The sequence below is a fragment of the Martes martes genome (genome assembly GCF_963455335.1).
Source record: "Martes martes genome assembly, chromosome: 6".
In the NCBI taxonomy this organism is placed as follows: domain Eukaryota; kingdom Metazoa; phylum Chordata; class Mammalia; order Carnivora; family Mustelidae; genus Martes; species Martes martes.
Genome location: NC_137893.1, coordinates 59204873 through 59218859, shown reverse-complemented (window position 1 = coordinate 59218859; position 13987 = coordinate 59204873). Strand labels below are relative to the sequence as shown.

The 13987-nt window shown below is 40.3% G+C and overlaps 1 protein-coding gene across 4 annotated transcripts in view; it reads left to right on the top strand.

Annotated features, from left to right (window-relative positions):
• Nucleotides 1–13987, top strand: part of AIG1 (androgen induced 1) — a 247583-nt gene that overhangs the window by 51269 nt on the left and 182327 nt on the right. For all 4 annotated transcript variants that reach the window (XM_080805484.1, XM_080805481.1, XM_080805482.1 and 1 more), the window contains exon 2: nt 3636–3791. In XM_080805484.1, coding sequence (XP_080661610.1) covers nt 3636–3791 — 156 coding nt within the window. The remainder of the gene's footprint in view (nt 1–3635; nt 3792–13987) is intronic.

The following is a 13987-nucleotide window of genomic DNA, read 5'->3' as shown; positions in this document are numbered from 1 at the left end:
TAATGTTGGATATTGTCAAATGTCTGGATTTTGATATATTTCTTTAAAAATTGTAGAATTTTGGGCGCCTGGGTGGCTCAGTCATTAAGTGTCTGATTCAGCTCAGGTCATGATCCCAGGGTCCTGGGATCAAGTCCCACACTGGGCTCCCTGCTCAGTGGGAAGCCTGCTTCTCCTTCTTCCACTCCCTTCACTTGTGTTCCCTCTCTCGCTGTCTCTGTCAATTAAATAAATAAATAAAAATCTTTTAAAAATTGTAGAATTTTGTTTTCACAGGTATTTAAGTTACTTGTAGATCAGCTGCTTTTTTTTTTTTTTTGATGATTGTTTTGAAGTATTGTTGGGGTGGATGTAAAGTAGCTTTTATTTCAAGGCTACTTTAACATCACTATTTAGGTAATAAACTTCTTAGGTCTCTACTGAATGCTTGTTGTAGTCAGTAAGGCCTCTCTGGTCAGAACTTGAATAACTCTTCATTCTGCATGAGCTCTGAAAATTATTTAACCCACAGCTTGTGGTATGTAGAATAATAAAATGACTTTCAGTGATACTCACCATTGTATAATCTCCTCCCATGGGGTTTTGTAAAATCCTGTGAGTACAACCAACTATGTAATTACAATACTTTATGTGGCAAAAGGAGAATTATTCAAGGTGGGCCTAACCTCATCACGTGAGCCATTTAATTAAAAAAGATTTCTTGGCTCATTGCAGAGGAAAAAGTTCAATATATGAAAAAGTGATTTATATATTTAGCACAAGTGTCTAGTTGTTTATAGTGGGAAGGCAACTCTGGTAGCAGTTACTTGATCATGAAATTTTAAAATTCACTTCATTTGGAGCTCACTAAATCCTGCTATTACTAGCCCATCTTTAAAATAGAGGAAACTGAGTTAGAAGCATAACAGCTGAAAGAGACTAGCCAACTACATCCCCAAAGTATGAAAACCATTCTGTTTACCTTTTATTTTTAAGGTATTTGGAAATATTTCATAATAATGAAGTACATAGAAAATAATACAATAAACTTCTATATACCTAAATAACCAACTTAAGAAATAAAGTATTATTGACACAGTTGAGGCCCTTGTGTCCTTCCTCCAGTCTTACCCTCTTTTTTTTTTTAAAGATTTTATTTATTCATGAGAGAGAGAGAGTGAGGACACAAGCAGGGGGAGGGGCAAAGAGAGAGGGAAAAGCAGACTCCTTGCCGAGTAGGAAGCTGGAAGGGCGGGGGGGGGGGGGGGCGCTTGATCCCAGGACCCTGGGATCACAACCAGAGCAAAAGGCTGATGCTAAACCAACTAAGCCACCCAAGTGCCCCAAGTCTTATTCTCCTTATAGAGGTACCTGAATTCAGTGCTATTAATTCCGTGGATTTCTTCATATTTTACTTTATATACATGCATCCTTAAAATTATCTTTGCATTCTTTTGAAATTTATTTTAATGCTGGCAAAATGTAACATTTTTTTTTGTTTTCTCCTTTGTTTAATGTTTTGTTGTGACAATAAAAAACGGACATGTACTTAGAATTCCACTGTATGGATATAGCATTGTTTATTTATCCAGTCAATAATTGAGACATATAGGCTGACTTTTTTGAAGCAATGAATGCAGAAATTAACTTTTGTGTGCATGTGACAAGAACACATGTATGAGAGTTCCAGTAAGGGAATACCCTCTGTAATGGAGTCACTAGATAATAGGGTATATGCATCTTTAAACCACTAGATATTGCCAAGTATTCTTCAGAGGGGTTGTCCCAAGTTGCATTCCCACTGTAGGGTTTCCAGTTGTTCTACATCTCTATAACCAGTGGTATTGTCAGAATTAAATTATAGATAATTATATAGGTGAGAAATGCTATCTCACTGTCATCTACATTTGCATTTCCCTGATAATTGATCAGGTAGGACACCTTTTCATATGTTCACTGACCAAACTGGCTTGGAGATTATTATTCCCCAGCCGGGCTACTCCAATTTCTCAAAGCCCTTTAGGGTTGATGTAAAGATCAAACATCTAAAGTGATAAGATATGGTATGAAAAGTTTTCCTAAGTGTAAAATTATTCCCTGAGTCATTGAAATTATGTCTGGTCATCATAACATGATTCTTGCCACCCCTTCAATCGGGCCATGCTCAGTAATCGCAGACTCAGCTTCTCCCACTCTGGTTTTTCTGGTTGTAGAAAGAATAACAATAAACCTTAAGTCACTGAAGCTATAAGACAGGCTAAGGTATGAGAAGGAAGAGAACATTACTCTAGCTAAGATTGGTTAATAATGGCAGGATTGGGTGAGCTGGGAAGACCATAGCGGTTGCACTTTATGTAAAAATACTGCAGGATTTTTATTTCACTAAGGTCAGCAATGGAATCTCCATTATTCAGAATTTTCAAAGTGGCTTACATAAGAATTTGAACAGAATGATTGAGAATCTGAGTATGGAGTACTATGCTAAAGGATGGAACCACGTGATTGTGAGGGTCGTTGTTCCCTTTGTTCTGTGCCTCAGTGAGGAACTCATCCACTCATCCACTGAATCACAAGTTCTTTCCACAGCCAACATGGACATTTACGCAACACTTTTTGGTGTTTTCTAAAGAAGTAGTGAGTAAAGTTGTATCTCTTATAAATATACCATCAGTAAATGATTTCTGGTAAAAGAAGCCAGAAAAATTACCCTGAATCTATTCTTGGTGCTAAATGGATGCCTTTTTAAGCCCAAGGAATGTATTTTCTGCCCTTTCCATAATTTGAATTATCATTTGCTAAGCTATATGACAGTTGCTTCCTGCCTCTACTCACAGCTCTGGATCACTAATACTTTTGCCCCCACTTTGGGAATTTCACAGATTACTGAATTGTAGAGTTTCAGAGTCCTCCCTGTAATAGTCCAAGTTACACGTAGCTGATATAAGTAATTTAATTTGTAATTGATTTGGGAATGTACAACAGAAAGCTTTTTTGGGAATATGGTGTGGTTTATCTCTGTTTATATTACTTTGGGAAGATTTTATTTCACAAAAAAAGATAACCTGAGAAAGAGGTTATTTAGGTCATTTAGGTTTGACAACAGAAAATCACTCTGTACCAGTTTTGATTATTGCATTCATTTGATTGTGACTCAAGGACTAGAAGCTTTGGCAAGAAAATTTCTAAATTTAGGAGAGCATAGGAAGAGTTCTTCACATTCAGACAAAAGTGTCTTGTTTCTTATTCAGGCTACTCTGATTCTTTTCTTTGTCTTTCTTCAACATTTGTTAAACCCCACTAGTCAATATAACTAGATCATAGATGTGATATTTTCAGAATAATGGACATGTCATTATGATATTTGATACTGTTTTCTGTTGGACCTATTTAGATATGTATGTGCATGCTTACTTCGCACGTGTCCTGAGGTGAGCAAAAATGGAAGCAGTGTTTTTAGGATGAATTCTCTCACCCATGAGAGCAATTTGTAAATATCTTCCTCTTTTTTTTTTTTTTTTTTTTTGTAGGGCTAGTCTTTTAAGTATGCTTCTGGTCTTCTTTTATCATATGTCTGTCATAAAGTTGTTGCTCGCTTGTCCTACAGCTGGGGCCTCCTTGGATCTTCCTGACTAACACCAGCTGTTGTCTCCCTCCAGGTCATCCAGGCTGTCTTTTTTGGCATTTGCGTGCTGACTGATCTTTCCAGTCTCCTGACTAGAGGAAGTGGGAACCAAGAACAAGAAAGGCAGCTCAAGAAGCTCATCTCTCTCCGGGACTGGATGTTAGCTGTCCTGGCCTTTCCTGTTGGGGTTGTGAGTATGATGTAGAATGCATCTAACCACAAAAGAAACTTGGGTCTTATTTCAGACTTCTAAGAGAAAAAGAAGGGCTGGTTATATAGCAGATTTGTGAATTAGTTTGCTAGGGTTACCGTCACAAAGCACCGCAGACTTGGGGGCTCAAACAACAGACATTTATTTTCTCACAGTTCTGGAGGCTAGAAGTCCGAGATCAAGGCATCCGCAAGGCTGATTTCTTGTGAGGTTTCTGTCCTTGGCCAGTGAGTGGCCTCCTCTCCCAGGGTCCTCACATGATCTCCTCACATGTGTGTCCGTGTCCTAATCTCCTCTTCCAATCAGGACATCAGTCATATCAGATTAGGATCCCTCACTGACCTCATTTAATCTTACCTGCTTCTCAAAAGGCCCTATGTCCAAATACAGTCACATTCCCAGCTACTGGGGAGTTAGGACTTCAACATATGAATTTTAGAGAGACACAGTTCAACCCATAGCAGTGTCTTTAGCAGCCCGAACTTAAAATGTATGGTCCTTGGGTCTATGACCATTTTAGTATTTTTTAAACTCGAGAGAGGAAGTCATTAATTCATACTGCTTCGCTCTCGCGACTGTGCCATAGGCTAATATCACTTAAGTAAATGCTGCTTTATGTTTGGGTCTGTTCTGGCTTCATTGATTTTCATTATTTTCTGTTAGAGTCCCTCCATTGCTTGACTTCCTTCACAAGTCCGTTATTCATCCATTATCCGTCCATAAACCATGTTTCTTTAAAGGGCCAGAGCCCAGTGAGATTCTATAGATTTTAACCCGTGGATCACCAGGAAAAGAGGGAGAGAACTCCTGTAAATCTCAAATTGTGAAAACAAGGAAGAGCGTGTTACCTAATTCAAATTCAGACCTTTCCTTTGCCAGCCATTGTATAGAATAAACAGAGGCCCAGGTGATCTGGTCTAGAATGTGTTTTAAGCCCAAGGTCCATGTTAGGCAGAGTCAGAAAGTTGTTTTTTTAAAATCCTCCCAGATCTATACCTGGCAGAAGATGCTTGTTCTAAGACCAATTAGTGAGTACCCAGACTATCACTGAATTGCTTTTCCTGTGTACTAAATTGTATTTTCTTGGATGAAGTAGTCCTTAGCTCTTGAAAGCAACACAAGGAGATTCTTATAATCTGATTACACTCTTCTGCTCATTCCCTCATCTTTTTCCTTTGAAAAAATAAATGGGTGCTCATATGGAAACCATCTAGCAAATCTCCCAAATTCTGTTTCTTAACCTGACAGTTAGATGCTTTCCATACTATTTAGTATTTCCTTCTTTGGACTTGACATATAAAATTCAAATACTTTCTATCAGAATAATCATCTAAGAGAAAATTTCCATTGGCATAAAGTATAAAGGCTTATACTCTGTGCATGAAAGAATTATCTAGAAAATCCAAGCCTGTGCATCTTTTGTTTCTTTTTACTGGCTTATTCCCTTGGAGTTTCTATAGGCATGTCATTGCCTCTGGAAGTCTTCCTTGGCTAGAAGGAATACAGTAACACAATACAAAAGTAAATAGGAATACAATATTAACACATTTTCTCTTAGCTCTGTCTCTCCCTCTGTTATGCCATATCAAACTTTGTCTCTAGGGCTTAAACTGTGCCTCTTAGCACTCTCATCAAAGACAGATTGCCTATGCCCTTTAGACATTTTTGACGTTACTTTGGCCAGAAACTTTGCACCTGCTTGAGACTTGAGATACCCATCAGCTTTCAGTGTCCTTTCTGAATTTGGTCCATGTGTGCTTCATGGGTTGTAAAAAGGTTGGGGGACTTTTTGTTTGCTTGTTTGTTTGATCATGTTTGATACTTTACTCTATTTCACTATTTTTGTTCTTTTCTCTGTGTTTTGAAAAAGGGACGAGAAGTAACTATACCTTTAATTTCACCCCTCCTTTTTAACCTGGAAGTCACATCACATTTCATTTCAGGTGTATGCCCCTTCCCACCCTGGTGAGCTTCGCAGAAGAATTTAAAGAATAATGAATCAATCGGATGAACAGATTCACTTATTTCTTTAACTCTTATTTTTGGCTTACCCACTGATATTGTATAGTCAATATTTACATTTTTCATAATCTTCCCTGTTATCATGAGTCATTTCGCTTTTACAGACACTTGCCTTTTCTTTTTCCTGAACTTTTTTTTATTTAAAATTCAGTTAGCCAACAAATATTACATCATTAATTTCATTACATCAACAAATATTACATCTCTACTTCATACAGAGTTCAATAACTCACCCTTGCATATAATGCCCAGTGCTCATCACATCACGTACCCACCCCAGCGTCCATCACCCAATTACCCCATTCTCCACCCACCTCCCCTCCAGCAACCTTTAGTTTGTTTCCTAGAGTTAAACCGCTCTCATGGTTTGTCTCCTTCTCTGACTACTTCCCGTTCAGTTTTCCCTCCTTTCCCCTATGACTCTCTGTGCTGTTTCTTATATTCCACATATGAGTGAATAATCTCATGAATCAATCTCTGATTGACTTATTTCACTCAGAGTGTTCTCCTCCAGGTCCATCCACATCAATGTAGATGGTAAGATGTCATCCTTTCTGATGGCTGAGTAATATGTGTATATGAACCATGTCTTTATCCATTCATCTGTGGCAGACGTCTGGGCTCTTTTCCACAGTTTGGCTATTGTGGACATTGCTGCTATAAACAGTGGGGGGCAGGTGCTCCTTCGGATCACTACATTTGTATCTTTGGGGTAAACACCCAGTAGTGGGATTGCTGGGTTGCACTTTTTGAAGTCCCTCTGCTACATTGCTCGCTCTCTCTCTCTCTCTCTCTCTCTCTCTGTGTCTCCCCTTGGTATTAGGAAGAATTCTGGCCTATATTCTCCAGAAATATTTCTATGTTTTCCACTGTTTCTTACTGTCATTTGAGTTTTTGCATCTATTTCCCCAATTTCTCAAGCTAATACACAGAAATTCATTCTGAGGCAAGAAAAAAACGGGTAAATAGCTTCTTTCCAGCCAGACCCCGTTCATTTTATAGCAAAGTCATATTTACAAAGGACACAAATGTGTCTCTTTATAAGCATTTTAACACAGTTTTTTCATTGAAACATAATTTTATGATTTTTTTGCCTTCCTTTCCCCAAGTTAACATCCTAGCTTTCCTTTCTGGTGTGCCCTTGTCTTTGCTGTGAATTCGGACGTTCTCTTCTGCCCCTCTTGTGTCTCTGCCAGACCCTTAGTTACTCACTAGTGTCTGGAATTTCAGTGTGGTTTTACCACTGAAGTTTTTCTTCCTTGTTAAAATGCAAACACTTTCTGGAGCAGAGCCACTTGGTATCACGTGAAGAGGGGTCATCTTTACTGTTCCTGTGGCTCCTGGCCTGGGACGTTTCTTCTGAAGGACCGGAGGAGCTCAATGCCTGCAACTGATTTGATGGGAATGTCCCTATCCCGTAGGCATCTATAGTGTAAGAATGCTTATCATGTGTGCAAACGATTAATTATGACATTTGTAATTAAACACCTTTTACCATGTTGGTTGACACAGTCAAAATCCGAAAGAGCACAACACTCGAGCACTTGCCCAGTGCCCTGAGAGTCTTGAACATGGCTGGAGCTTCCTAAGGACCAGGGTGCACAGCCCCCACTGAGAACCTGCCTGTGGTCCCTAGAGGCCTCCAGGCTCTGACTGCCAGTGATTGCCAGCCTCGCAGGGTACCTCCCCTTCACCCCACTTTCTGGCTTCCTCTGCTTCTCACCTTTTGTTTGTCAGCCGGAAGTTTGCAGGGAAAGTCATGTTATTTTTGATTCCTGATGCAGGGCAGAGAGGCAAGGGGTATAATAAGGGGGCAGAGTGGCACCTCCACTCAAATTTTCCCAAAGAGACCTCTGAGCCCCAAGCTTTGCCTGGTGCTCCCATTATCTCTCTCTCTTTCTCTCTCTCTCTCACCTTAGCTGCAACTGTGGCAACAAGAAAGACATGGGTAGGTTATCTAGGATTTGTATTGTCTCCATTAATGCTTCCTCCGATAACGAGGTTAATTGAGAGTTGACAGTAATTGCTTTATGTGGGCATGAAGCACTAAATTTGATTTTTGTGACCCATGGACCTACAGTGTCTACTTCATGGACTCTATCTCTAGGATATATAAAAATAATGAAGCATTCCAATCAAAGATAATTGGAGCAAAGTTTTGTTTGAGCGTAACCTTGAAGCAATCAGCGGGGTTGCTTGAGTGAACATAGCATGTATCATCCTGATTTGTGTAGATGCCCAGAAATGCAAAGCTGGCCTTGATTTAGTAACACTAATGGCCGGAGACCACCACCACTCCCAAAGCCTTGCAACACATTTTGCAGGGATAACCCATGGGAGGCTCTTCGTACCATGTGCAGTTTATTTCTGAACCCTTTCACCCTTTTAAAGAAGCATTACAAATAACTCTATGACATTATGTGGTCTGGAAGGACTGAAGTTTATTAGGAGCAATCAAACCAAGGATGTCTTTTGTCTCCTGTGAGTTTGTTAACTTTTGTGTTAGCAGATACCCTTCTAGTTAAGAGAATCAGCTAAGACTTGCAACGAAGCAAGCAAACAAACAAACAAAAAGGTAAAGAAAAAGAGGAAGAGTGGCAAAAAAAAAAAAATGAGAATGATGAGTATGAAAGTGCTTCTTTCAGATATTCTAAATGTGTTTCCAACTACTATTCCCTTTAATGACCAAGAGCTCTCATACTTTCTCCATTCATTCAAGTGTATGTATCCCATTCATTTGCAGCTTCTCAGCTTGCAGGAGGCATGTCATCAGATCTCCCCACCGCCCCCATACATCTTTGTCCCTGGTGTCACTTGGGTTGCTCGAGACTGAAAGCTGGGCTGTTGCTTAACTAACGTTGCTGATAGCTGAGGATGAGGCTGTCCCTCTCTGTAGAGAGGGGGAGAGGATCCGAGAAGGACCTGGAGATTTGGATTGTTCTAACCAGGGATGGGCATCCAGGGTATCCCACGCAAACCAGGATGTGCCAATATAGGGTTTTCTGGAATTTGGGCTTTTTATCTGAGTTTAGTCTCAAAGTTATTTGTTCATAACCATCTCCGGTGTTATAAGCGTGTCTTTGTGAAGATGTGGTGAAGATTTGATATGTGTAAACCAAGTTTAGGTACCTCGAAAATTTGTTTTTGCTTGTGATGGAGTCTGTATGATACCTGCTTCCTTAGGATATATGGAAAATGTAATTTGAAATCTCAAATGCAAACTTAAAGAAAAAGTATCTAGCAAGTATTTTCAAAAAGTGATTCGTAAGGCTTCATTTATTGACATACCTGCTAACTCTAAGCCATTATTCACAAAAATGTTGTGAAGTGTACGAATTTAGATAATATCCCTACAATCTAAAACAAACATTATTTTCCTTTCTGATTTTTAAGTAAGAGATTGGCTTAAATGGAAAGCAAACTAATTTATATTAACTACTAATATAAGTATCTGTTCATGTAACACATAAAGAAAGGGAATTTTATTCTGTTTGAGAATATGTGAAGCAAATGCCTTTCCTTCTGTAAGGGGAAATTTTTTTAAAAGCACATTATTTACTTTATTCTACAAACTCTGGATTTAATATAAAAATACACTTCATATCCACTGATCCTCTCTTTATTAAATTTTCACACAGGTACCTAAAACCAAACTCTTTTCCATTTTTTTTTTAAACCTTCATTGATGTTTTAAGTTTCTTCAAATGCCCTTTTTCCTTTCTCTTCACCTTTGAAGTTAAAAATGTAATATGTGTTAGGTCATATTTTATGGTAAAACCTAGTACATTTTGGGTTAAACCAATCGTATGTTTTCTTCCTGCACTGAAGTGAGTGTGAGTTGGATTGCCTATGAGGGAGGGTTCGCAGATGGGTATTCCTTCAAGATCAGTAAACGAAATGAACTTTTTCCTCCCCTACCAGGAGAAATACTTGGACTGTAATTACCTAACCTAGGTGAGTGGTCTTACATCATTTTTTGGATAGCCTTTTCCAAAGACCAAGGACATAATGTGATTAGACAGATGTACCTGATAGGGAACCAGGTTGCTTCTCAACAATTTTACATATATTTGTCTCCTAGATGGAAACCAAAGATTTTCTGTCTATGTGATCTATTTGATTTGTACAGCTTTATGGAGCAGTCAGCTTGCTCGATGCTTGCAAGACATATTTCTTCAACACAAAAAATAATCACAGTTTAATAACATTTTCTATAGGTGCTCACTTTTAATCATACTGCAGTGGAAAGCACACATTTATATCCAGAATATTCAAAGGACAGAAGCTCTAGTCAAGTCAATAATTATTTGTGGGTACATGGAGCTTACTAGGTAAGCAGTACTGAGTGCTAAAAGCCAAGATAGCAGTGACTAAGCATTGATCTTGTCCTTCAAGACTCTCAACGTCTAGAGAAAGTGACTTTTTATAAGCTCTATGAACAACTACGGTGAAGAAGGCATGATGTAGGTAACAGTGCAGGGGTCTGAGGTGAAGAATTATCCTAGAAGAGGAAGGGATTGATTTTAGTGAGTGGGAGGTCTTGGAAGACTTCCCAGAAGTGATGATGTTGGAGCTCTGTTTTGACAAATGACCACAAACTTATTGGATGTTTAAGTTAATGATGCTTTCAGCTGCAAGTAACAGAACCCCCATAAGGTATCCACCTGGTTCACTCTTTTAATTCATTCAAGTCTCTGTTCAAATGATCACCTCGCAGAAAAGCTTCCATGAATAATCAATATAAATTAGCTTTCCATTATTCTCAATCTCCTTACCTTGCGTTCCGTTCTCCATAATGATTACCACGACCTGGCACGTTCTATGTTTATTCTTTTATTTCTGGAACAGACATCTCCTCTGACTTTGCACCCTGGGAGGCCAGAGCGGTCGCATGTTTGATCTACTGCTGTAACCCAAGCCTCAGGAGCAAGGCCTAAATAATTCAGTATTTATTGAGTGAATATACATCCAACTGGGGCTTAAGCAATGAGGATATTTAATATCTCACAAAACAAGAAGCCTGTAAGCCGGTAGTTTCAGAATGGTATTGCTTGGTGTTATCAGTTGAGACTTAGGCATTTTTTATTGTCCACTTTCTTTTCTCCCGAGTGTTGGCTTTTTGCCTTGGACTTGCTACCTACAGTCTCAAGAGGGTTGATAAAAGTCCCAAACATCACCTCCTTTGCAGCCATGTTCAGGGCAGGAAGGGGAAGAAGTTCTTTAGGGAGCTCTCCCCATGTGTTTGTCTCTTCCTCAGGATAATGAATATTTCCTATAAGCCCTGTCTATGGACTTCCCCATAGGTTTCATTTGTTGGAAGAGTCACATGGCTAGAACCAGCTGCAAGGGAGGCTGGGAAAGCAAGTGGGAGAAGCAAATGAGCTTACTGTGAGGGCTGCAACGACTTATGATTTATCCTTAAGGGTTGGGCACATTGCTGCCCAAATAAAATCAGGAGTTTTAAGAACTATGATAAATAACAAATATTGAGAATAAGTATTAAATGTAAACTGAGTAAAAACAAATAAGATTTTAAGTAATTTTTTATTTATCTGTTGTTTTATGAAAAATAGGTAGAGTGAAACTAATGAGATTTATCATGGACATTTCCTATCTGAGCCAAGGAAGGCATATTTTTTCTATTTATTCTCTGCCAGCACCATTTTTTGGTACATTTTAATTTGTGTTCTTATAAACAGCTATCAAAATTTGGTATTTGAAGAAGTTCTTCTCAAAGAAAGTCCCATATGTTATACAAGTGACTAAACGGTTTCTGTTCAGTTTCTGAAACTCCTGAGGAAATTTGTGAGAGCTGGCCCTGCCACAGACCAGCAACTCAGACAGGTGGACGACCAGGTTCGACGAGTAGAATCTTTCTTGACTAGCCCCCTAGAAGTGGTAGAGACCGGTCATGCACTGAGTGTCATTTCACAGAATTCCCACTCTCTCTGGGCCAAAGGGCCACAAAAATGTCTCAGGAAATGTAGACCTCTTTTTTCCATATTTATACCCATAAGTATGATACTTATTTGAAGTACGTGATTGAGAAATGGTAGGCTTGATCTTCAGTAACATTAATAATGTGATGCATATTATAAAATAGACACACGATTCTTGTTCTCAAAAATAAGACCACCTCCCCCCCACCCCCCCATCCCAGTCAGGATCTTTGTATGTCCTTGTTTGGGAAACCAAGAACAAGATGAAATATTAACTGTTGATTAAAAAGGAAAAGAGGGGCGCCTGGGTGGCTCAGTGGGTTAAAGCCTCTGCCTTCGGCTCAGGTCATGGTCTCAGGGTCCTGGGATCGAGCCCCGCATCGGGCTCTCTGCTCGGTGGGGAGCCTGCTTCCTCCTCTCTCTGCCTGCCTCTCTGACTACTTGTAATCTCTCTCTGTCAAATAAATAAATAAAATCTTTTAAAAAAAGGAAAAGAAAAAAGGAACACGGTATTTTTCTTCTTCCTTCTCTGCTTATCTTTCTTCCTCCTTCTCAATCGCTCTCTCTCCCTCTCTCACCTTTTGCCCTCCTCACTCTACCCCACCCTCATCTCCTCTGTAGAAGAAGAAACAGTGATTTGCTGTGTGGGTGTCCTGAAATTACTATAGTCCCTCTGGGCGTCTTCAGGTGATTCTTACCTGTTTTAGCTGGATCAGAATGTGCTGTATCACATCAGCTGATAGCACAAGGAACATTTCCCCCCAAGGAAGGAGCCAGTGGACTTTCCACCTACGCAAAGTTTATTAACTTTTAGTTGTGCCTGTGGGATGACTGTGCTAATGATTTGCTTATCTTACTGCGAATAGCAGATTCTACATAGGACTTCCCTTCATCATGTCTTCCTTTAGCTCCCATAGGAATGGAGGTTGAGGCGTGATTCTAACTTTGGGGGACGTGTCGGGGGACAGTGGGAAGGTGGGAAGATGAGGAACTGGGGGACAGTGAGGGGAGAGCATGCTTGGAGCCACAGCTCACAGGGAGCCCTGGAGCCCCGCTTACTATCTCCTAAACTCCTCTGAAGGGCACCTGCCAAGAGGTTTCCCTCTCCAGAATGCCCATTTATCCCGTAGGTTACATCTGTGCTCCATTCACACAAAGGAGCAAACACACTGGGTGTTGGGCTGCGCTGCTAAGGTTTGGTGGATGGGGAGAAAATGAAGGGAGCGTGTCTCAGAAGGAACCAGAGGAGCCCTTCTGTCCCAGTCTGCTGTTGGGTGCTCTACCATTCTGTTCATTGTTCACCAAGGGGAGACTGGGGAAGAATGGGAAACAAGAAAATTCTGTGCGTAAGTGGAGGGGTGCTCACGTTGGACGGTATGAACGGAGATGAGTTTTCTCTCCCCTTTTGGATTCCCTCATGACTTAACCTTAAGGAGGGACCCTCCCCTTTCCTCACCTTAAAACTCCACTACAAAATTAGAATGACTACCTTCCTACCAGCACAAATAATGAGACAGGGAGAAGCCTCAGCACTCCCATGCCCAGAAAATAATACAAGCATGCATATGCCCAGGGGATGCTGTCAAAATTAGCCTTGAGTCAACAAAGAGAAACAGCCCCTCGATTCATTAATAGAGTAACATTTTTGTCTGAATATTCAGAAGTGCTACCTGCTCCTCCCTCCTGCTGCAATTGCCTTAGAATTTTCAAGAAGACACCACACATCCAGAGGCATTTGTAGTCGCCTTTCTTTTTTGTTTCCAGCCGGTGGAGAGCGGTTCCATTTGCACATTCTGAGACTTCTCACCGTCTCCCTTCACACAGAGGCAAAACCCACAAACAATTCAAGGGGTTGAAAAAAATCTAAAAATGAGCACTAACTTCTGCTCCCTGCTACTGGGGGACAGATATGGTGCTAAGGGCTTTACTTTAACTGCGTATTCAACCCTCATAGCTTCAAACGGGAGGAATTTCCGTCATTCTCACTTCACAGAAGATGCTTCTATGGTACAGTTGTATAGATGGGGTTCCCACTTTACAGGGCGTGAGTCTGCGGCCCCGGGTGCAGCCAGGACCTCACCCAGACCCTGACCACTGGGGAGCTTGCTGTTAGCAGGTACTCTGCTTCCTGACAAACCAGACCTAACTTTGCTTTTCATCGTTCGCCTGATGGGTATTTTTAGCTACATACAGAAGTTCTGAGCTGACCACAAT